General features: G+C 39.8%; 2 protein-coding genes across 2 annotated transcripts in view; one reads left to right on the top strand and one right to left on the bottom strand.

Annotated features, from left to right (window-relative positions):
- Window positions 1-3,605: 3,605 nt before the first annotated feature.
- ppic (peptidylprolyl isomerase C) lies at window positions 3,606-6,263 on the bottom strand (the record flags this gene model as incomplete). Its single annotated transcript, XM_080853751.1, has 5 exons — window positions 3,606-3,734; window positions 4,036-4,216; window positions 5,170-5,267; window positions 5,484-5,597; window positions 6,153-6,263. The coding sequence occupies 5 exons, from the start codon at window positions 6,261-6,263 to the stop codon at window positions 3,606-3,608; spliced, it is 633 nt and encodes a 210-aa protein (XP_080709877.1).
- An 11,140-nt stretch (window positions 6,264-17,403) lies between these two features.
- Window positions 17,404-26,252, top strand: part of prdm6 (PR domain containing 6) — a gene marked incomplete at both ends in the record, with an annotated part of 32,946 nt that continues 24,097 nt past the window's right edge. The window contains 2 exons of the mRNA XM_080853639.1: window positions 17,404-17,902; window positions 20,511-20,818. Of these exons, the coding sequence (XP_080709765.1) occupies window positions 17,404-17,902; window positions 20,511-20,818 (807 nt within the window). The remainder of the gene's footprint in view (window positions 17,903-20,510; window positions 20,819-26,252) is intronic.

Raw genomic sequence — 26,252 nt, forward strand, 5'->3', positions numbered from 1 at the left:
GTGTGTGTGTGTGTGTGTGTGTGTGTGTATCTGTGTGTGTGTCTGTGTGTGTGTGTGTGTGTCTGTGTGTGCGCTTACACGTGTGTTTTAGTATGTGTGCTCCTCTCCAGGTGAATGTGTGTGTTTGAATGTGTGTGTATGTCAGCAGGGGCTTCTGTAGTTGAGTTGAAAACTTTACATTTTTGCCACAGTTGCTGGGTCTTATACCACAAACACTTCAAAAAGAGACACACACACACACACACACACACACACATAGAGGAGGGAAAGAGACATAGAGAGGGAGAGAGAACCATTCTGCTTTGCACATAGCCTGGCACAGGTCAGCGACATCAATACAATTAAAAAAACATAATTACAGACCTGAACACTTTTTAAGGAATAATGGTCACGATTGAAATACCAAATGCTAGCAAAGTGACTGAATTTGAGAAAAAAATCATTTTCACTCACATTTTCGCTTCTACAGTATAGGGCTGTAATGGTATACAGTATACTATGTGACTACAGTTACCATAATTCTTTGCAAACTGTTTCATGTAAGTCCTGTCCTTTTCACCTGTTTCTAAGGAGATTGGTGGGGGAGAGAGAATCCCAACAGCTATATTCCTCATACTATATAAATTCACCAAGCTATAGAGGAAGCCTGTGTTCTTGAGGTCACTGAGCTGGATATTCATTTTCAGATGTTAAGAAACAGGGAGGTATGAAACCAAAATACACAGCCTTGTGTATTTACTACAGACTTTTAGTATTTTCACCTTGCCACCAAACTCTTGAATGAAAAAGTCTAATTTCTCAAAATCTATTTGGAACCAAGTGTCCTTTTTTCTCAAGAACTGTGCCCCATTCATTATACAGTAAGACTTAATGTCAACCTCGCTGTTACAAGCTAATGTCATACCCTGCAGTATGAAAACTATCTACGTTTTTAACAATGTTCGACCATTATAGCTTCAGAACATCGACTAAATCAGAGCTATAAAAGCACACGGATCAGAGACACAGTGATCTTGTGATAAAATTAAAACTCTTTAATAGAAAATATACATGCATAGCATTTGTCCACTGTGAATGTGCCATTGAAGATTACAAGGTTCTTTCCTGGTGACATGAAAAAATACACAGGACACAGTGGAAATGGCAGTACATACAATACATTGACCAAACACTTATTATTGCTTAAATGCCAAACATAAACAAACAATAATCATTTATAAGCCGAATTGATTGATTGTTTTAAGTGTACGTATGTGTCTGCACATTTCTGCATATCAACACATCTGACATATTGCTGGTCTACACTTGTGATGACATTATAATAAACTCCTCCTGGACATTCTTTCAGTTCTAAACCTAAAATATAGATGGAATAGCAATACACTCAACACACTCAATACACTCAGTAAAACTCAAACTAAATACACTCAATCCACTCAGTAGAACTCAAACTAAATGTGGAAGACAAGTGATTCTAATCTGACCCATGCTAATCCATATGACTGAAGACTGTGTGGTTTGGAGACATATCTGCACCTATAGAGCAGGAGACAGAAACACAAAACGGTCCGATATCCTCTGATAGTACGTTTTAAAGAGAATGGCAACTAGGTAAACAACATCTAAGGATCTGACATTTTTCAGAAAGCATTCAGTACATGATTTTTTATAAAAAATGATACTTAATAACAACAATGTAAAGTGAGGTCCAAAATGTCACGCACACATATACAAATTGGAATGAATTGCTAGAGTCTTACCCTTACGCTTATTAGACAACACTGTGTTTGGGTGCCAAGATCAAGTGCAATATGTGTTTGACCAGCCAAGAGCTCAACCTTTGCATAGGCAGTAATGGTGCACCCTAATGCATTATACTCTAACATTTGTCCCCCCCCCCCCCCCCCCTCCTAAGCAACTGTCTATGTTAAGAATCTATACACTATACCTATACCCATATCTATACATACACAAAAACTGCAACAGTGCATAGGTTTTTTTAGTTGTTGTCTGATATAATTAAATCATCAGTGCTGTGGACATCCTGTACATCTGTATAATTTTAAGCTATAATATGCAGGTAGGGCATAAAAACCCAGAGGAAATCTAAAAACAACTCTTATGGCATTACGTTTAATATCTCAATGAAAGCCATCAGTTAGAAGCAGCTGTGCAGGTGTTTGCGAGGCAAGGCTCTTGGCTGTTAGCTGGTTAGCGCTCAAGATGATACATAACATTTAGCGTAACAGAGTCCAATAATTCTTACACAAAACGCAGCCATAGGATATTTGCATTATTCTCGATTTATTTTATATAATTTAAGCAGCAAATTCAGTCACTTTTGGTCGCAATAATCCCAAAAAAACTATCTTGGAGCGACTGGCAACTGGAAGCCTATGTCCAAAAGTTTGATCATATCTAGAGAATAATAAAGTGCTGAAGAACGGGTGCAGCTGCACAATTGCATTTGGCACTGATTTACATTTAGCAGCGACTGAAGAGGAAAACCACGTATGCCCATTCCTGTGATAAGGACCATCAAGTGGTTGTTACATGTTCAGTTTTTAAAACCATGTCACAAAACATATCTCTGTCAGACTTTCTCACATGTTCTCTGTTTTCAGAGGCTCCTGTTTCACCATTGAATTGAAAGGGGTCCATACTAGAGGTCGACCGATATGGGTTTTTCTATAACCGATGCCGATGCCGATACTTAGAGGTCAGGGTTAACCGATAGCCGATATGGGCTGCCGATTTTTTTTGGCCGATTTTTAGGGCCGATATCTAAAAGTTTTCCCATTAATTTGCATGCTAAAGCGTCACACTAATAATAAGTAGATGCACACAATTTTACTCCCCTACTAGTATCTTAAGTCTGAAGTCCGTGCCCCCGTACACACACACACACACACAGCCTTATACTTACAAAAATCCATAATCCATAATAATAATTATTTATAATTTTTGTTATTATTATTTTAGTTATTCTTTTCTTCAATGTATATACATATATGTATGTGTACAGACTATGATTTGTCTTTATTTTAGGGTTGCTGTCTGGGCCGTGGGAGGGGGGAAGGGAGAAGTCTTTGTAAAACTTGAATCCGTCACATTTTATGTTTTCATGTGTTGTTATTTCAAAAAAAAAAAAGAAAAAAAAATATATTATTTTTATTTTTATTTTTTTAATCGGCCGATGCCGATAGATTAAAAAATGACAAATATCGGCCCGATACATCGGCCGACCGATATATCGGTCGACCTCTAGTCCATACAGTCCAAGTGTCTATATATCCAAGCCTAAATATACCTAAAGAGAACTTATATGATATGAATTGACATTAACTGGGGTTTTCACCATTGCTAATAGTATTGCAATGTTGCTAATAGTATTACTAATGTGTTTCTGCTTCTACAGTATATGGTTGTTATAGTAAAACATTAAGTACAACAAAAACAAACACAGCAATAGCAATAGTAGACTATTACTTGCATCTCACCACATGATTTAGTAAATTAGACTGAAGTTAGACCAGTCCATTTCACAGCTGATATTTGTAAATGAAAAATAAACAATAAAGGATGTGTTCTTCAGAGAAGCTCATTTACCAGCCTTCCACCTCAACCACAAAAGGCTCTTTGACTTCAATTTTCCCACTGTTGACAATCACGCACTCAGTGTAGGGAAGGTTCCGGTCATTTGTGTCCTGGAGTTCAATCGTGCGTACCACAGGCTAAAAACAGACGAGAAAGATTTTGTCATGTATAAGATGGCATTTAAATAATGTTTGAATAATTAATTATCATGAACCTATTTGGTAAATTAGTATATGAGTGTATCATATAGAAGTATGTCATTTTGTCATGCCAAAATAATGCTATAACTAGTTTTCTCAAGAAAAAAAAAAATTGGTATCAAAATAATGTGCACTTAAGCATATTTTACACATAATTTAGTGTGTGCACCCAGTTGTGATCCTATGACCGTTGCCTTTCTCATAGCATGCTCAGAATTCTGGTAAATGTGGTACTCACCATGCCCTCCAGCACCTTCCCAAAGACCACGTGCTTCCCGTCCAGCCACGGGGCGCGGGACGAGCTGATGAAGAACTGGGAGCCATTGGTGTCGGGCCCGGCGTTGGCCATGCTCACCCAGCCAGAGCCCAGGTGCTTCAGGGTGAAGTTCTCATCAGAAAAGGAGCTGCCATAGATGCTCCTACCTGCAGGTAAGGTTTAGTAGATGATGTCATAGGATGAGAACACAACAAACATACAACCAAATGATGAAAAAATTACTTGTCAAAGACAACACTTGTTGCAGTATTCAATCCTGGTGAAAGATTTTTGCTTGCCTATCATTTTTGCTAATCAAATACACCACCCTCCCTTCAGTACTTCTAAAACAACGTTTTGTTTTTTAAAAGTTTTAATTCTCTGTCTAAGCCACTTTGTTTGTTTCCCATGTACAGAACCAGAACTGTGTACGAACACTGGACAGCACACAGAGCAGACAGCTAGATGACCACGAGAAGAAATTAGCTCAATTTGCCAATTGGATAATAATCGAGGACTGCTCCTTTAAAGCAAACAACTTCAGAATCAGAATTGTGTTTATTGGCCAAGTATGTTTACACATACAAGGAATTGGACTCAATTCAACAAGAAATTAACTTGCAGCTGCTGTTGCAGTAAATGTTCAGGGATTCAATTAACATGGCAATAAACTGAATCCGAACCTCTCTATTGGATGCATGGAGGGGTTCAGTGTGGAGAGCAAGGGTATAGCCACACACACGGTAAAGAGGGCCCAAGGTTTGAAGGCAGGCCCATAGGCCTGTTGAGGTCCCTCCAGAGGATGGTTTAGCATTGTATTGAGTTCAAGTCCAATCATACAATGCTAACAGATCTAATGCTAATCAGATACAATTTATGAGAAGTGTAGAAGTTTAGAAGAAAGTAGTTCAAATGTGACCTGTGTATTTACAGCAGATTTGGAGATATGAATGTATAGAATCTCAAGATTTTTACCTGTTTATCAGCTGAGCTACTGGAACACACAAATAAAGCTGGGTTTGTGACGGTCTTGAATACAAATGAGTTCAAATGTGAGTTGGAGTCTCCTAACTCATTCAAAGTAGACCCAGTGGCTATGATGTTGACTCTTCATACTTACCGCCTGTTCCATCTCCATTAGTGAAGTCACCTCCTTGAATCAAGAAGTCTTTTATGACTCTGTGAAACCTGCTCCCCTTGTAGCCATAGCCTTTCTACAGAGTGAAAAAGAGCTGTAAGTATCACAAAATATGGAGATCAACACAAGGACACTCTCTGAAGAATTCTAAGAATTGTGTCTGTGAGTATGTGTTTGTATGTGCGTGTGAGAGAGACAGTGTGTATGTAGGGTACATATGCATAGTTGGGATGTGTTGTCATGTACATGGGTATCCATGCTTGTAGGCCTGGGGCGAGCTTGCATTGTATACCTCTCCTGTAGCTAGAGCCACAAAATTATCAACAGTCTGTGGCACCACCTTTCCAAATAAACCGATCACAATCCTGCCCACCTCATGTCCTCCTACTGTGATATCAAAAAAGACCTATGAGAGTGAACAACAGCAGTAGTGTTAGAATGATACTAGCATACTTTTGAATGTATATATTATGTTATCTGCACTGGCTTGCATAATCTTAGTACAGTAAGTGCATTATGAGAAATATTCCATCTTGGGTATTCCATCTTGTGATATAAAAATATGTCAATGCATGTCATTCCCTAAAAGACCAACTGTTTCCCACATAGCCTTAATCAAAACCGGAAGTAACTCTTATTTTGTTTACTTTGAACATCAATGTTTTGCCCCGCCTCCCCCACGCGCATCCCTGCATTAAATAATCAAGAATAACGGCAGAACAAGCATCGCTGCCACACGTGTATGGCCGGCTCAAAGCGTTCAGAGGCCCTGATTCTGTGTTGTGCATCCACGCACTAGACCATGAAGTCTATACGCACTGTGCATGCATGCGTGTCTGAGTGTGTGTGTGTGCTCGCGCATGTGGAGAACGAGAGGGAGAGAGGGAGAGACATGGATGGATAGCAACCTTCCTTCTTAGATCAGCGCGTTTAAGATCGTTTCAGACGATGAAGTGCATACCTTGTCCGTTACCTTCGGTCCAGCCCTCACTTTCGAACCAATGCCATATCCCACCAATGCCGTTATGAATAAAAACATAAATGGTAATATCCGGCGGTCCATTTCACACATTGCGTCTGCAGCGGCTCTTCGTCAGCGGCTGCGCAGTAAGTGAAATCTGAAAATGATTTTACCGGTCTTCCTCTGTCGCAGACCCCTCCTCCAAGACTAACAATGCTTTCACTGAGAAAACACTTAGCCTGGTGATTTCCAGCGTCAAATGCACATCATCTATTACAGAAATCATTGTTTCATAAACCAACGGCACATGTCTCCTGGCCATATCTTTATCGAATTTAGCGTGGGAAGAAAATCTTCAATTTCAGTCTTTACAGTAAATTAAATAGCTCAACATAGGCTACACATACACAGCTGAATGTTCTATTTGAATGACGTGGACAGCAGTCGAAAATGCTGGTCCGATGTCTGAAAACAAATATTGCTATTACTATCAACAACCAACCTCGTCTTATTTCAGAACAAAGGTCAGCTCCCTCTCCCGCTTACGGAGCTGTCCAATGTTCTGAAACACACGAACCCCTTGTGGAGTAGCTAGAGCAAGCTGAAATATCACTGAGATTTGAACTTTAAACCACTGGCAAAAAAAATATTATTTTTTAATATCAGGAATTTCTATTTCAATGATACTAAGTAAGTATATGGCACCCCTGAAGCCTATAAGGGCATATCAAGCTTCTTTGAGTACCTATAGAAAAGCGCTAGATAAAAATAAAGTATTATTATTATTATATCCTGTTAGAGTAGAGTCAAATAATCAAAGCGTGAATTTAGACATGGTTTTGTATTGCAGGTTTACGGCCTCTGACTGAAATAAATATATGAAATTATAGGTATATGTATGTACATATCTATGTATACATCTATCTAACTATCACGTTAATAGTATCATAGATGCATTTGACCTTGACAGTATCATATTTTCTTAACTTTGACCTTATTCATAGTATTTATGAATTACATTGTGTTCTCAAACCTGAAATTCATAGCTTTCAAAAATACTTTGACGACCTCCAAATGAGATACTTTAACTTGAAGGACTCATCCATGGTGTACTGAGCAATATCTTCCTCTGGGAAGCTCTCTCTCTCTCTCTTTCCCTGTTGCTGGAGACCTCACTACAATATCAGACATCATGTTGTGTAATAAAGACTTGCACTGCTGCAGCAGACTAAAAGTATGATAAAACATTAATAACTACTGAGATTACTGAAGCAATTATTCCGCATGGCATAAACAGAGCCATTGGGACCTATGCTTTTATCTTACATTCATACTTGATGGTAACTGGTATACTGCTTTCCCTAGTGACCCAATGATGATATCATTATATTAACTATTCTAAACATAGCACAAAAAGTAAAGAAATTTGTGTTTGGTAGATTATTTCTTTGTTGTAACAATGCTTCTTGGCAATTCATCATATACCATTGGAAAGCCTGTTTATTTCCCTTTTAAATGGTGCCACATTTGTAAGGAACATGGATTTGGGGGATGAGCAGCAGAGCTGAGTATGTGGGTTGTGCACATGAAAAATTTGGCAAAATTCTCTGCCAATGCGAAACAGTTTATTCTCATGTTGGTATTCACTCTTGTTTTGAGTTGATTGGTGGATTGGATGATTGAACTCTCGACCAGTAACAAGGAACAAACAAGATATATTGGCAATTTTAGGTTTGAAGATCCATACACAGCCTGTCACCACCTCCTCATGCTGGTCACTAACCTGGTCACACATTGCTGTGGGGTGGCATTCCATTCCTCAACCAAGAGTCGTTGCAGATCAGCCATCGTGGTTGTGTTGGTCACTAACTAATGTACCAAACCAAACAAAATGCTAAATGCCAGCATGTTCATGCAACTAAACATATCTAAACACCTGCAATACCCCCCTAATCAACAAAACTGGGCTACAGACAGCGTATGTTGTACCGTGAAGGAGGGCCTTTACGGATCCCGGGTACAGCATACGGCGCGTGTTGCGACTGTCACCAGCCAATTGGGCACTGCTGTGGACCCTGCAACCCTAACAAAGCTGTGGACTGCTGTGGACCCTGCAACCCTAACAAAGCTTACGACTACAATCTCCATATGTACCAAACCAAACAAAATGCTTAATGCCAGCATAACTAAACATATCTTCTCCCTCTCTATCTCTCTCTCTCCTTTCATATCACATTGCTAATGCCTATAATAACACTGATAAAATAGCCATATTGCCTACTTTTAATCTACTATCCATAGGTATCTCCTTATCTGTTTCTGAAATTGATGTCTACTAACAAAAATGTTCTCTCTCCCTTATAGTATGTTCCAATTGCTGATGGAAGTGGAAACATTGCTCCTCACCCCCACCACTCCTCATCTACGCATATGGACAGCCAAACTCTACCCACTCACTCTGCTCCTTTTCTTTCCCTCCTAATCTAGACTATCTCCGCCATGGGACGCTGCTGTAGTCTCTCCACCTGGCCTACCTTAGAAACCCTCGGCCAATTGCACCCACCGCCACCGTACTGCCCTACACTTACTCTACCCCATACCCTATGCTAGCATTTATATACAATATACATGATTGCCACCACTGAAATGTTTCTCTGTCCCTACATCCCTTAATCCTGTAACAGTAACCCTATGAGCACAGTGTATACCCACTAAACTGGTCTTGCCTTTATCGTGTATTTACCACCGGATGTCTGTATATATATTACGTACATCTACCAAACGCTGGCTGTGTACAACCCCTGTTGTTTCCCTTCCCCTTCTGCCACACAACCCTCCCCCTTCCCCCCTTCCTATCTCCACCCGGCCGACCTCAAGCAGATGGGTCCCCCCTTATGTGCCGTGATTCTGCTTAAGGTTTCTTCCTGACTAAAAGGGAGTTTTTTCTTGCCCCTGTTGCATAGTGCTTGCACTAAGGGGGTTCAGGCTCTGGGCTCTGTAAAGCGCCTTGAGACAATTGAATTGTTATGGCGCTATATAAATAAAATTGAATTGAATTAACACAGACAGCATGCCCAAGCTGATACCTAAAGTGTTCAATTGGGTTGAGTTCTGGACACATGGCAGGCCATTCCATTCTTTCCCCGATGGTGTATTAAATTAATAAACTGTAAAATTGCCAATAAGTCTTGTTTGTTCCCTGTTACTGATCAAGAGTTCAATCATCCAATCCAACAACCAACTCAAAACAAGAGAGAATACCAACAGGAGAATAGGAGAATTTTGGCACATTTTTCATGGGCGCAGCCCACATATTCATGTCTGCTGCTCATCCCACAAATGCATATTCCTTACAAATGTGGCACCATTTAAAAGGGAAATAAATAGGCTTTACAACAGTATAAGATATAATCTACCAAACACAAATTTCATTACTTTTTGTGCTTTGTTTATAATTATTATACCTTATTTCCATTGTAGATCCAGTTAAAGATACCTAGCCATGATGCAATGTTAGTTCTAAAATGCCCTGTTTGTTGGGGATTATGAAAGCTAATTTGTAGTTGATGCTGAATGTAACTGTAAAATGTATTAGCAGGCTGAATCTCCTACTGAGATCAGGGGTCAAGGCTCCTTTGACAGGCTTTGGGTCTTTTTGGTCTTGGCTGGACATTATTTTGACCCTTCATACCTTGGTAGTGGACTTTTGAAAAACTCACTAACTCGGGGGTCAAAGGTCATAGAAGTGAAGGAAAGCAAACTGTGTGTGCCGGTGTACATGGGGCTGAGTATCTTTTCCCCGCCTTAGGCTACAAAGTACAATAAAGCAAATCTCACAGATTTCAGTGTAGTGTTTACAAACAAACTACAGGGCGAAGAGGACAGAGAACAGCCTAGTGACTGAGCTGCTATCAGGGCAACCTGTATGGTCTCTGATTCTCAGATCATGTGATTACACCATTGTGGAATATTATTCCCAGTAATAATATAGCAATTACTGATTCACCTGTAGGCAATCATAGTTATTTTATGATATCAATATACAGTATAACATAAAGCTATTGTGTTTTCAATGGGCCTCATTCACGAACGCAGTTAAGAAGAATTTAAGAAGGAATTTGTTCTGAACTCCACTTCTGGTGGATTTAGGAACAAATTTGGCATTCATGAAAGTTTTCGCATCTGGGATTTGTTCTGAACTTCAGAAGAATTTCAGAACGTGAAATAGCAGTCGTAAATCGGCGTAAATCGTAAATCGGAGTTTTCTTAAATGCGATTCCTCAAAAAAATACAAGATGCCCCATGGGGCCGCTCCATGTTAGAAGTGTTGGTTGCGTTCACATCAACTGTACAGACATTCTCGGATTAAAATAATTATAATAATAATAAACACGAGAATATTTCTCATCATTAACAATTACATTTAACATTTATAGTCATGGTTTTCGTGATGTCCTAAAATAAATAAAAGGGCTACACGATCACTACAAATGTAAGTGAATAAATAAATAAGCACTTAACTCAATCGTGAAGTTAGATCTGCGTTTACTCGCCCTGTGCTCGCATTCCGCTTTGACATGACTCGCTTTCAAGTTGCTTTCGCGTGGATTCGGTCGATTTCGACTGCACACGTCAATACGATTGCGTGCCCTTATAAGGAGCTGGCGGGGCCTGTATGTATGCAAATTCAGGAGCACGACAACACACATTCAATTTAAGAATCCTCAACCGGGGGGCACAGCTTAGAACACTTCAGCTGCATATGAACACATTTTCAGGCATTCATGAATCTGGCAGAGATCTTTTTCGTACGTTGGTTTTCCGAAGTCCATAAGAAACATTTCAGAAGAAACTTCAGAAAATGTTCGAGAATGAGGCCCAATGTCTGTATTTGTGCCAGTTAAAGAGCCAAAATGACCATTTATCTTTAGCCTCCAGCAACACCGACATGAGCTGTCTTGATGATACCCTCTCTTTCAGGGAAGACAAATGCTCACACATTTACACAGTTGGTGGATCATAAACCCATCTACTGTCTTAAACCATTTATCATTCACATGGGGTGCCTTTAAGTCCTAATTTACGAGTTGGTATACACATAATATATATTTGGCTTCACTGCATGGAGTATGAGTGTTTTGTTCAAGACAATCTGGATTGTCCACAGGACCAGCTGGATCTAAAGGTCTCTAGTTTTATTTTATTCTTAGGCTGATGGTTAACCAGACAAAACTTAAGGAAAAACTGTTTACTATTAACAGGCTTGCACGACCAGACTATATCTTAGATATAAGAGTCTGGCATTATGGTCTAGAGGCTCTCAGTTGAGAAGTGATTGATCTGCCTGATTTATGCTTGACCAATCAGCACAATATGAATCCACTCCAGGCCCACTGGGGCAACATTATGGTCAAAGCCTAAATCATTTAAATAAGAGACAATATTATGGTCAAGCCTAAATCATTTAAACAAGAGACAACATTATGGTCAAAGCCTAAATCATTTAAATAAGAGACAATATTATGGTCAAGCCTAAATCATTTAAATAAGCGTCAACATTATGGTCATAGCCTAACTCATTTATACAAAAGAGACAACATTATGGTCAAAGACTAAATCATTTAAATAAGCGTCAACATTATGGTCATAGCCTAACTCATTTATACAAAAGAGACAACATTATGGTCAAAGACTAAATCATTTAAATAAGAGACAATATTATGGCCAAAGCCTAACTCATTTAAACAAGAGACAACATTATGGTCAAAGCCTAAATAATTTAAATAAGAGACAACATTATGGTCGAAGCCTGAATCATTTAAATAAGCGACAACATTATGGCCAAAGCCTAACTAATTTAAACAGGAGACGACATTATGGTCAAAGCCTAGATACTTTAAACAAGAGACAATATTTTGGTCAAAGCCTAAATCATTTAAACAAGAGACATTATGGTCAAAGCCTAACTCATTTAAACAAGAGACAACGTTATCATCAAAGCCTAAGTAATTTAAACAAGAGACAACATTATGGCCAAAGCCTAACTCATTTAAACAAGAGACAACATTAGGGTCAAAGCCTAACTCATTTAAACAAGAGACAACTAACTCTTTGCAAACAAGAGACAACATTATGATCAAAGCCTAACTCATTTAAACAAGAGACAACATTATGGCCAAAGCCTAACTCATTTAAACAAGAGACAACATTATGGCCAAAGCCTAACTCATTTTAACATCAGTGTTGCTCTAAAGATATTCAGTTTGTCATCATAGCTAAGTATACAGTAGAGTCATACAGCAGGAACACTCCTCACTCACTTTGCCATGGTCTATGCAAAGAGTAAGCAGTATTCATATTTGTATTGTAAAAGGAGTATGATAAAGAATATGCAGATGTAGATAAACACACACACTCTCTCTCTCTCTTTCTACACACTCTCTCTCTCTCTATCACTCTCTCTATCTCTCTCTCTCTCTCTCTTTCTACACTCTCTACACTCTCTCTCTCTCTCTCTCTCTCTCTCTACACGCATGTGTGTGTAAACAATGCACTATGATTTTAGGGCAGAAAATGGCAGGTGAAAAATGACTACCCATTCTGGCTCCACGAAGCGGATCTTGCAGTCAGCAGGCAAAAAAGTAAATGTCATCCACATGGGCAGGTGTTACTCTGGAACAAACAACCAAATACAAAAAAAACATTTAGTGTTGTTCCAGTGGAAGAACCATCTGGCAGGCTCGAGAGAGAGGCTGGAGGAAAGCCTGCTGTGGATGACCAGTGGGTGACCAGTGGTTGACCAGTGGATGACCAGTGGGTGACCAGTGGGCCTGGTGGTGAATGGTGCTGGTATCTGCACATTTGTCTTAACCATGTCCAGGTGTGCATTCTTGATGCGGAAAACAATAATTCAGATGTGTAATGCATGTAAGTCACTATACAAAAAATAACCTTATTAACATACTCTTGTCCATCACTGGCTTGCAAGAGAGGATTCTAATGAGGCACAACACATTAACTTGTTTTGTTTTGCACACAAATGCTATGTTAATTAGCACATGCAATTTTTACAGTCAAGTGAACATTTAGAGGGTTTAAGATTAATATTATTTTTTTTTTTTATGGTTTAATAGAAATGTTTTCCATGATTGTCTATGATGAATTATCTCTATATTTGCTCTTAAGCGTGTGTATTTTATGCTCTGAATTATACTTATGTGTGGACAATTAGAAGTTCAAATAAATTCACCTCGTCTTGCTTTGTATTTTTTCTCCAAAATGTGCAGTGTGCCTACTTGTTCTTTTGAACCCTGGATACCTCTAAGCAGACACTGTGATATGCCTGGGACCATTCAAAGAAATCAAATATCATCTCTTGCTATTGAGGTCGTGTTACAGAATTTGAGCCTAAGGTATATAGTTTTGCTTTGATATAATTGCATATCATCAGTTCTCATCCTCTATTAGATATCAATGCTCTACTAAGAGTAACTCATGTCAAAAATAGTTTGAAGAGTTATTATTTTACCTTTTAGCTGTTTGTGCAAACGAAACAAGTTTTATTAAATCTAGTCCATCTTGTTTCATGGCAGGTATGAATAGGCTATGGGAACACGGCTTTGTCTTGCCAGGTGTTAATACTACCTGAGACATCATCTCAGCCTTCTTTTGGGATAACAAGGCATATATAATTACTGCCATACATGAGAGCAAAACATTCCTGCTCATGCGCTCTCTCTCTACCTCTCTCTCTCTCTCTCTCTCTTTCTCTCTCTCTCTCGCTCTCTCTCACACACGCACACATACACACAAACACACATCATTTATATGTTTTACTTAAGGCCACCAGAATCAAGAACCCCTTAACTGAGGGGTTGAGAGAAACAGACTATTTTCAAATATAGGGATCAAATGTAAACGTATTGATAGACTGACAGTCTATTCATAACAAACGTTACTGACAGAACATGACTGGTGAGTTTGTCGCTGCGTTCCCTTTAGGTCAGCCTCCATCACCGACCCTCATCAGCGACACAGGCTCTCTGCCAGAAGTTGGGTTTGCTGCGCCCTCTTTGGTTGTCAGGGAGCGGTGATCTTAATTACGTCGGGTAGACGAGTTCCCACACACAAACTCCGCGTAGTCTGCAAAGTTGCCTAACAGTTAAAGGAAATGAAAAATCCCGACGATTTCTAGGTGGGTGTTGAAACAGCAATCTAACAGAAATTGAATTTGCCTGTCCTTTGATCGAAATCAGTAGATTAGATTAAAGGCAATGGGTCTACGTTGAATACGGTACATATTTGGGATATTCTACCTTTTAAGAGTTACTGAGAATTAGGCCACTATTTTACACCAGGGAAGCGTGCCGAAATTATGGATGAGAAAAATTCAGATCCAATAAAATGAATTGATCAATTCGATATGAGGACTGGGGCTTTTTTGATGATGGCTCTTCTTAAACTTATAAAAGTGTAAATAATTCTACCTTTCATGCTTCGATTGGCACAGGGAGGAAAAATATATTGGCAGGTTCAGGTGTCAGTGTGGCGGTCATTAACGGCAACAAACCATTAGAGGGGCTCATTCAACTGTGACAAATATACTTTTTAAAGACGAATATCTGTCGGAAGTAGCCTAAATGTTAATGCAAAAATAATGTTACATTAGGCAACTGTGTTGTTCTAGATATTAATAAACCATTAAGCACTCATTTCCCTAAGTTGTCTGTAAAATGTGTTACGACAAGAGGGGGGATCACTCGAGTTAGCCAAGTCCCATCTGAATAAACGTCTATATTAATGAATTATACACCCACCAACCCGTGACCTTAAAACCATAATAGGACACACTTGGGGGGAGAGGTTGTTGAATTCTTTATCGGACTTCTGTCAGAGGGGGCATTCATTCGTCTTTCGGACATCAGTCGAATTAATTAACAAGAAATGTAAACGTTTTAATTGAATGTCAAGCGGGGTGCATTATGTAAATGAAAGTGACTAAATCTAGAAACCGGTAGAATACGCATTTTTTTATATTAAGTATTCAAAGTCAATAATGAGCCCTTTTTATGGCCATAGAAAATGATAAATTTCAGCAGTTAATTTATTGATCGAGAGTCCACCTCCTATGTGCTTTACTTGACCAGTCATTTATCAATGGATAAAAAACACCAATACACCCCGTGATTACGGCGTTGTGATCCAGTCAGGTTATTGTAAATATAAACCACAGAGGCTGATCTGAAAATGTGTAGCCTACCTTGCCACATCTCCACGGGCATTGATTTTGATCTCAACATAAGGATTCAATTCAGCACATTCAAGTACAATGTGTAATTTTCCTATAGGCCTGCAGCGCACTTTATCTGACCTCTCTAAAACAGGATTTTGCGCACAGACTACACCACAGTAATGGTTATTCAGAATTGTCTGAAAATCCTTTCCCCATTTACGCAGCGATAGTAGCCTTCAATATTTTCTTGTGTCTCAGTAGTGTCGTGAATTTACATTGAGTAGCCTATAGCCTATCTGGAATATCCTTTCTCACCGCTTTCGGGAACGGACGCTTTAGGCTTAGTTTTTAAAAAGGGAAACATAAAAGTAACTTGACTAAAGTTGGTCAAGTGCACATGAGCCTGTCCAAACACGCTTTTCAGCTTTAAAGAGGCCTGATATTCCCTGAAGGAAAATCACATTAAAACGTATCAGAAGCGTCTAGTATGCTCTGTTGTTATTCACATTCCTTCGCAGTGAAATGTAGTTGGAGACACGAATTCATTTTCAGACCATTATGTTTGTGTTTTGGTTCGTTATCAATCTGCTGAGAGCTCGAAATGACAAATGGCCTTGTCAAAAGAACGCCAGTCAAAACACTTGGCCACCCCTCTGGACAGATCCGTGTAAAATGCCCTACATTGAGATATACAGACACTATCCAAACAGCAGTAACTTACTCAAGCGTCTGAGTACGGGGGTGGGAAACGCAGGATAACAAGTTGCAGCAACAATACTAAGAGAAGGGTTATCTGAAAAGCGACCCAATTTAGAGCAGAAATCCCCAGGAGACAAGACGAGGACAAACACTACCTAATAATGAGGTACTTTCGCTTTTTCTAAGGGCTCTAACACCGTTAGTGTTTAAAAACTGTTTTAAATAAAAGAGGATAAGGAACTGGATACACTGAATCCAAACTTGCCAGTCCCAGACCACGAGTCAAGCATGACACCAGGTTGCCACGAAACATTTTGTGAATCCATGAATTGTTATTAGTCTGCATCAGGCATCTCAATAAAGATGGACTTCTTAACAAAGTCTTAATACAAATTGGGTAAACGAGTAGTAGGCTAAGTCAAGTCGGTATTTCTTTCAAGAGGCCTATTTTACAATACAGTAAAACTTCCTCTGCATTATATTGACCGAATTCAACTGCTCTCCATGGTCCAGTTAGTAAAATGCAGGCTACCTTTAAAGTGATATTGTGTACCCACGAGTTTAGGGATACTGCTGGCAAAGACAGATGGTCAAATACATTTTTGGGGTGAAATGAACTCCTCGGTCCCTTGTGCTTTAGACCGGCGTAAAACCCACGTGCCCCCCCCCCCCCCCTTCCCGCCTTCCGAGCGCGCAGAGGAGGAGAGGGGCAGGAGAGAGGACGTGACCGAGAGCTCTAGCCACAGCGTTTGAAGTAACGGGCGCAGAGTGCACTCGGTCAACTCGGCTATGGTGTAGCGTACATGGAAGAGTAGCTGTGTGAAGTCACCGTCTTGGACAAAACCACGTTTTGGATTAACTGGGTAAGTTTCTTCTTTGAGCTTGATTTAGAGTCAAGGACTATTCAAACTGAACTGTCCCCATGAACTCACTGTCCACTACCCTTCCCCAAACGATGTAGTCTACTCGTGACTCATCAGCGAAACCAATAGTTTGAAAGTAAGAGGGTGCCTGAAAACAGTTAGCTGCACGCAGGGTTATGTTTTTTCGCTGTTTCGGCGAATTAGTCTTGTTTAGCCTAGTTACTGATGTCTTTCATTAGTTCAGAATAATCAATTCTAGGAAACGTAGTGGACACCCGGCGGAGTGGTTAGGCTATATGCTGTAGCCTACATGTCTACCAACTCCCTAGTTGGGTTGGGAGTACTTTTAATATCTGTTTAAGTCAGACATATGGTATTGTCAGTTGGCGTTTGTCGGTTGAAAGTACCTCTCTCAGAAGGCTTCTTGCTTTGTTGTTTTGTGTAGTTGCTCTTGGAAATGCTGAAGCCCGGAGACCCGAGCGGCTCTGCCTTTTTGAAAGTGGACCCAACCTATATTCAGCACTGGCAGCAGCTCTTTCCTCAAGCACAACTGAAGAACGGCGCCCTAGCGCAGCTCCAGCCACCGGAGCGAGTCACGATCCCGTTGGAGAGCTTGCGACAGCGACCGAATCTCATTTCTGCATCGTCCTCCTCGGGTCTCACTCCGTCCTCCGCTTCCACCCCCCCCTCCTGTATGACCTCAGCGGTGTCTTCGTTGACAGGTTTAACGCAACTCTCTGTACCACAAATTGCACTTTTTGGACAAGCTTTTTGTACTGACTTGGTAACGCCAGACAGCAACTCACAATCCAAGGAACTCTGCTTGTCGTCGAACTTCAAGAATGACAAAGGCTCCAAGTTCAAACTGACTTCTGAGGAGTTAGACTACTACCTCTACGGACAACAGAGAATGGAAATAATTCCATTGAACAATCACACCAGCGACCAGACTAACCGTATGTATAACTTAATGTAGGCCCTTGGCTATTACGCGTAGTTGGGGGAAAGAAAAGTATTTTCCTTGACAAACTTAACCACTGCACATAACAGACAAAGAAAGCAGGCTATGTAATCCAGCTGTTGAAGTGAAGTTGACGTGAACTGTCATAAATATAGACAAATGCGACCAGTACCTATTTCAATTGAGACTTATTTTATAGCCTATTCCTCCTTTTTTATACCTATTTTTTTCAAGATGACTTGCAGCAGCCAGACAAACTGAATTCAGTGTTCAAAGGGTCTGCAGACATTTGAAGCGATCAAACCAAAACATTGTCGAGGACCTGGGTCATTTCCATCTGTCCGTCAGCCGGTGTGTGCGCATCAATTGCCGCACTTTAAAGATGAACGGTTCTGCCCGACTAGACTATTGACGGGGTTATTCTGTTAACCTTAATTAAAGAGGGTATTTCCTTTTACATGGGTAGTAAATTGGCCAAACGAATACAATTATACTTAATTGCTGTAAATATTTTTGGTTCTAACAAACTAAATTGTGAAAGTTTCATTTATAATTACAAAATGAATATAAATAATTTGTTATGCAAATTATATCTGCTTGTGGTTTTGGTCTTCATCTTGGTTTCACGCCTGGGAATTTTCACTCAAATCCCCATTTACAACACGATGCAGAAATTAATCGAATTTTAAATGGAGGTATGTTAATTATAAATAATTAACACAAAGAATTTTCCTAATTTGTCATAGTTACTCATACCTAAAGCTATGCTATGGCATAGGCCTGGCTTGACCACCGTTTATGCGAAGGAACACACCGATTTATAATCGCCCTGTCTTTGGTAAAAAAGTCTACTTTGGATATTTTTAATGGAAGCAATTTTGTTCAGACGGGTTGGCCTATTAGAAATAAACTACCCTTCTTTATTATGAAGGCTCCGTAGGCCAAGAGTAGCTGTAGATGTTCTTGTGTTTACAGCTTCTTAGTTTTACATTTAGTCGTTGAGGAAACATTTACATACATTTCTAACAAGCGCGAGCCAGAACACAATATATTAAAGCGAAGTTTGAGAAGGTGGTGAGTGTTTATTTAAGGTGATAAAACGGCCCATCAGCAGTAATCTCCGTCGATACATGTCACAAGCAGATGAGGGATGGGGGGACAAGGCAGAATTAATTGCTGTATAGTTTTGTAGAAGAGAGTGGAGTGAGTGTGGATCAGAGATCGATCTCTCCCATCGGCCACTATTCATCATCCCTACATGGTATATGGAAGTCTCCGGGGGACAGTAAGACTGCTTTATCTACATTCGGCATTCTCTCGCCCATATTTCAAACCGGTGGCGCTCATTTATAAAGCGGCCTGTAAGTGCGAATACAACACGGGGAAACATCTCATTCCTGCCGCTTCCTCATTTGGGGAATTTTTATTTTAAAACACATAGTCCCAAAGCACCATCCTCAGATAAAGTTTAATTAGTTGTGAGATAAAGTATTTTATTCTCTCTCAAAATGCCTTTTTAAAATTTCAGAATGCATAGAAAATGAATCATAAACAGCATTCTTTTCCGTTTAAAATACGAGCGAGTCAAACACCCACATTTTTCGCAAAGGCGTAATAGGAACTCCATATTCTTAAAAAAATTATACATTAAAATCAATGTAGAGCTTAATATAATACTCAAATCAGGAAAAGTCATAATATGTCTCATAATATGTTCTTAGGCGGACGAAATCCACTAGCGCACAGGGACGGGGAAAGGCATGTTGTCTGTCTACACTAAATAAGAAGTCATCATAAATGTGTCAAATAATAATGTAACAACACACTGTACGTTTCATTGAACGTATTACAACGTTGCTGCATTCCTTTATGTCACAGCACTTAAATAACTTAGAATTTTGCATAGAGGTTTATATTCCAAAGGAGTGGGTAGCCTACAAAAAGTGCATCTGTAATGTGTGTGTGGGCGTGTGTGTGAGTGCAGGTGTGTGTGTGTGTGTGTGTGTTTGTGTGTATGCGTCTGTATTTTTTCCATTCACAACTTTGTTATGACAGTCAGGACATAGAGCCCTCATCCACCACTATATCATACTTTATCTACGAACAAAGGGAAATACAGTTAAGAAAATACAGTTTGTCAGCAGAATACTTTTCAGAGAAAAAGGATGTCAAACTCTATCAAATTTGAAAACCATGAAATATCATTGAAATCTTGAAATTATAGTTTGTTAGCTTATTTGCATGTGGTGAGTTGACAGGCCTTGCCTTACTTTCCTATAGTGAGCACCCACTGTTTTCAGCCCTTTGCACAGTGTGTGTGTGTGTGTGTGTGTGTGTCCATATATATTGTCTTTGGTTCATGTATGTGTTTTTGTGCGTGTTCATATATGTATAATATATGTATGGGTTAATATATCTGTGTGTCTGTTTGGGTATGTATTGTCTATTTTGTGAGTCTGTGCATATATGGTTCTTATGTCATTGTGTGTGTCATGTTTGTGTCCCTCTATACATGTTCCTTCTATGTTTGGTGTGTGTCTGTTCTTACCTATGGTCTGTGTGTGTGTGTGTCCATACAGTGTCTGTGTGTGTCCCCTCCGTAGGCTGTGATATGTGTGCGGATAACCGTAACGGCGAGTGCCCCATGCACGGCCCCCTGCACTCCCTGCGGCGTCTGGTGGGCACCAGCAGCGCCCCCTCCGCGGCGCCCCCTCCAGACGTGCCCGAGTGGCTGCGGGACCTACCGCGGGAAGTCTGCCTGTGCACCAGCACAGTGCCCGGCCTCGGCTACGGCATCTGTGCGGCCCAGCGCATCCCACAAGGCACCTGGATCGGACCCTTTCAAGGGGTACCCCTCCTGCTGGAGAAGGTGCAGTCGGGGGCAGTGAGGAACACACGGCATCTGTGGGAGGTGAGTGAGAAGCAGGCTGTTTAAGTCAATCAATTCAGTTTATTTCTATGCTGTATAGTATTGTTTGTCTGCATTGTAAATATGGCGTAAATATGTCACTGATTGCTGGGACTTTAATAACAATGGTTTGCACATTAGTGTATAGAAAGAAGAAGACTTATCCTGCTGGATCCTGTAAATGCTGTGATATTTCATACACGGTTTCATGCTTAGCCAGCATTACGACTGCTCCGTGATCTTCTCATCATGGTTTTCTCATCATGGCTCGGCCTTACTGTTCATTAAGTTAGGCTTTGAAATGGCTCATGTTTGATATGTGGTACTGTGAATGACATTTAAGGTCTTAAAGTAGTGATTCTGGCATGATCATTCATGAACCAAGCGGTCAATTAGATATGCCGGCTCCCTTGGTTTGCATCAAATAGTTGTTTGGAGTTGTGAGAGTATGTGTGAGGATTGTGTTTGGTGTGTGTGTGAGCGTATGAGCGGGGGAAGTATGTTTGGTGTGTGTGTAAGCGTATGAGCCGGGGGGATTGTGTTGGGTGTGTGTGTGAGGAGTGTGTTTGGTGTGTGTGAGCGTATGAGCGTTTGGTGTGTGTGAGTTTTACAGACTCCAAGCTGAAAATGCAGCACTGGATGTGAGCGCTGCTGTAGGGGCAGAGAGGGCTGTGTGAGAGGATCTTTGAACAGTGATTTATTCCCTTCTTTATTGGACACCTCTCTCTAGTCGTCAGTGGTCGAGGCAGGAAGCTATTCGTACTCAGTTACCATTAACCCTTAAATTAAGGGTCCATATCCAACAATATTTAATTACAATTGTAAATATTAGTAAAACATTATCTACAATAGCCAAATACATATATATATTTGTTAATAGCGATTGAATATGTTCAGTTAAAAAGGTCCTGGATGTAAAGTGTAATTTGTTAGTCAATACAACGTCTGGATATAACATTGATTATGTATTAATACAAAGGCCTATCATTAAATTACCTAATAAGCTGCTGTTAGTTAACTTTTAATTATTAAGGGTTAGAAAAATTATTGAATCATATTTTTTGTATAAACCAACCATAAAAAACATATAACACAATATGCAGGGCATAAAAGACCATAGTGACACACAAACACTATGCACCTATTTTTATGTGGACACACACACACACACACACACACACACAGTGTCGCGTCTGCCATATTTGTATAGACGCACTTTCTATATAGACACTTACATTACTGTATCAGTGGCCCTGGTCACATTTTTTCACAGGTCAAATGCAGTACACAGTTTTTGCACAGGGGATTTACTGGCCGTCTATGAAAAGATGGTTCTTCCGCCGCTAGCCTGAGCGTGCATGGAGGCGTGTGTGTGTGAGGAGGACACTGAAGGGAATCCAATAGTCTGATCCCATCCCCACTCCCAGGAGGATCTTTAACCTCCCCTCACTCACTCTGGGTTAAACTAACCCATCAGCAGTCATATGCAAAAGGAGAAAAATAACGTGTTGACCACAGACAGTGTGAAGAGTACAGCTTTAAGTCTGCTGGCTAGGATCCGTCTGGGCACACATCGCGCTGGCCAAAAGGGGATAGTGTGTAATTGTCCAAATATTTTCTGGACAGCATCAAGAATCACTTTTTAAAAATAAAACGATTAATCATGATCTAAACTTGGCAAGGATAGTTCTAGAGGATTTGGTCATACCCTTTAGTTACACTGTATCAACAACAGTGCCGTCTTACGCTGTGGTAGGATTCCTTTGTTTCTCACTTTCACGAGAATGCAGGTACTACATGTGAGTGTATTTGTGTTGTTGATTTAAAAAACTAAAGATTAGATGCATCACTTTAACAATTACAGCTGAATAAACAAAAATGTGTTTGTGTTTATTCAACCGAATGGATATCTTTTTGAGCTGCCAGGAAATCCCATAAGCCTTTGCTTTGTTTGGTTTGAGCTCAGCACTATATCAGGCTTTGCCCTTTTCTTCCCTTGTATACTGCTGAACCTAATGATATAATGACAAATGACATGTGCACTTTACTTGCCAAATAGTTTACTGTCTATGAAGAACCCTTTCCCTAGAACTGGAGCTGATAACTTGTTAAGTGACTGAAGAGTATAGTCTCATGTGAGTAGACTCATCCGTCATCGGTAATGCCGTGTGGTCATAGAGCATGTGATATTATCATCTACAGGCCATCTGCTTGTGGGGTTTGGTATTAAGCAGTTAAATGTTGCTTTATTATCCATGTTTGCTTTAGAGCCTGTTTATTAGACTTCAGTTACACAACCATTGTGTCATACAGTACCAGTGAATGGAGAATCAGTTGTTTGTTTTTGGTCTAGTGTATGTTTACAGAAAACATTGCTTGTGTTTTATGTTGACGTTGGCATGGTCATGGTGCTAGGGTGACTTTCCTGTGTAATTCTGGTGTCATTTATCTACACTGTAAAACTGATATTTTCCCACTTAGAGGTTAAATGGTCAATAGATTAAAAGCTCTACGACTAAACAGTGCTGAACTTGAAGTTCTCCCTACGGCCTTATTTGACTACTTGACCTCATATCTAATGTAGGCTCTGATGCTATTCAGCTGGGAGGGCTTTCCCAGTTATGGTGTTCAGTGCTATTAGTGTTTTACAAAGACTCAAAAGACATAACTAAGTTGTTTGTTTATTATTCTACAAGTGTTTCCCAAAACATCTTATAACAGTTCCCTTAAGAGAAACCTTCCCTCATATACCATACAAGGCTAAATCCATATATCTGGAGTCAAATAGTGTCATTGATGTTGGTTTCAGATTGGTATGATGAGTATGTATGACTCAGATTGGAGTGCAGGTGATCCTTATTAGAAATCAACAAGAAATGCCATGCAAGTCTAAAAAAAAGTTCCCAAAGTTATAGTCCAGACATTACTCGTAGATTTGTAATCACAAGTGAATACAAATTAACAGCTAATTTATTTTATACAGATTTCTTATTTTTACGTAATAAGACACTCAATTTCTTATATCTTGCAATGCATATGTATATTGGTCTTACATTATTGTTAATGCATACATCTTGACACTGGCACAATATTTGTTGGCTCTAAAATGTAAGCGAGAAGGTATACCTTAGCTAAGGACAGTCTGTGAAACACCTCAAAAAGTGAAAGTACATCTTAAGGTGTATCTTAGGAATGACATAAGGAGGCTCTTGGAAAGGACCCGGAATATGCTCCCCTGGTCTAGAATATACAAACACAGACATTTTGTATGAATATACATAGACTTATTAATCATTATTCCAACAGTGTTTAGATAGCAAAGTCAGCATTTGTCAGGTAGCCATGCTGTTTCTGTTACACCATCAGTCAAATATTTTGTCACATTAGTTCCTGTTTGTTCCTGTGTTTGTTGTGTGTCTTAAACACAACCTTAAGATCATGGATGATCTGTCTGTGGAGTTGAAGGAACAGGGCCAGGTACAATACTCATGGTTTTCACAGATTATAAAAAAAGTTTTTCTGTTATTTTACTGCTTTCATGCATACATTGTGCTACATTTTGGCAGGAATAGAAAAACATAGACTTGAGACTGTGGCTTGTATTTGTTATGGTGATCTGATTCCTGGTAACATCTTTCATAAGAAGAATCTGGATAGAGAAATGAAAGCGATACTGCAAAGTAATGATTGGATACTGTAAAGAAATCAGTACAGGTTTTTTGGCATATTATATTGCTACACATCCGTGGCATTAACATCAGCGCTAGAAGTAGAGAGGCTTTACAAAAATAGTTATAAATCATCTTTTTGTGTTATGTTTCCAAACATACGTTTTAAAGCTTTGGATTTTTGAGTCTCTCTTTTAACACTCCAGGTCTGTGAGAAAGCTAGGCTCTGAAAGATGTAGCTGATCTTTCCCATATTCTGTGTCTAGCCTTTTTCTGTCTTCTCCCTCCCGCCTCACTCTCTAGCCTTGCCCCTGTTCACTGGCCGAGAGGGTGTCCAGCCTCAAAGTGGAATGTTGGGTTGGAATGTTCTAGAATGTCCCATTTTGCTCCACCCTGGCCTTTGCTATGATAACCTCCTCTCAATGTGTCAGGGACGTCTATAGAGGACTGATAGATGTTTGAACGTTCACCACCCCATGCATCGGGTCAAGTTTCAATCTTGTTGGATGGTAGGACTTAAATCAAACTTTGATATTTCTTTTTCTCAGTTGAGAAATGGTTCAGGAGGAGTCGATCAAGAAAAAAAAAAAACAGTATCCCAGAGACAAAATGCTGCCTGAAGGCAATTGGGCTGTTTAGTGGTATTGCAAGGCTTAGGGGGGGAGCAGGAGTAATCTATTTCAGGGGCTCATTGATTTTCTTACCTAAGAACACTTACTCCACTAAAGAGCTCTTGAATTGAAAGGAATGTGGGCAGGACTGCCTCATGGACCCTCAAGTTGGTGTTCTTATCAGACACATGGGACTGAAAAACTACAAACCACACTGGGCTCAGAAATCAGTCACGATATGCTTCAAAAATAAGCAGCCAATCAAATTGAGGACCTCATTTTGAGGGAAGATTGTATGAAGCTGAATTCTACAAAATTTAAATGAAGATGATTTAATCAGGTGCTGAAAATACAACAACAATTTATCGAAATTATATTTTTGGGGAGTGCCCAGAGGTTCACTGAAACCGTCTTTGTACTCAGGGGGCCTCCTACGAAGGCTTTCCTTAGGGCAGCAGTGGTGGGTGTTCCCAAGAAATAATAAAGAGCTTAGGCAGGGTGCCAGGGTAATTATTTTTATTTTCTATGCTCCAGTATAGAGGTGACTCTTTTAACAGCGGTTCACTGACACAGAAAGCTGCATAATTTGTCATTTAGGTTATTTTATGGTCTGTTTCCTGCCTGATCTAAGGCTATGTTGTGTGAGAAAGCATTGCTCTAATGCAGAACAATTTTATTTGAAAGGTATCAGGGGCTCAATAATGTAAACACTGGCCCATAATAGGGGGGCTTTCTTCCGTGAACATTTAGTTTCATAATGTGAAGCCCAGAGTGCTGAGAATAGTCCTTACTCTCATTTCTCTTTTGGCCTGCATGTGGAGCGTGGATGCTCTTGGTTTGTGCCTCTGTGACCTTCATGTGTTAAACGGTCAAGAGGGAATAACAAGTAGTTAAGATTACAACTGCTGATAATGGGAAAATTACTGAACTTGAATTGACCTGCTGTAGAGTTACCTGGTACTGATTGTGTCTGTCCCCCATCACTATTCTGTTTGGGAAATTCCAGTTCAAATACAAATACATGTACATCGTAAGGGGAAATGCAAAATGAGTAGAGCTTTACATAAGAGGAAAAAGCTACTCCTACACTCATGTGTCATGTACATATTTAAGACAGGGAGCTCACTGGAAATACTGTTTCTGATGTTTTATGTCATG

Source organism: Sprattus sprattus (genome assembly GCF_963457725.1).
Source record: "Sprattus sprattus genome assembly, chromosome: 16".
NCBI lineage: Eukaryota > Metazoa > Chordata > Actinopteri > Clupeiformes > Clupeidae > Sprattus > Sprattus sprattus.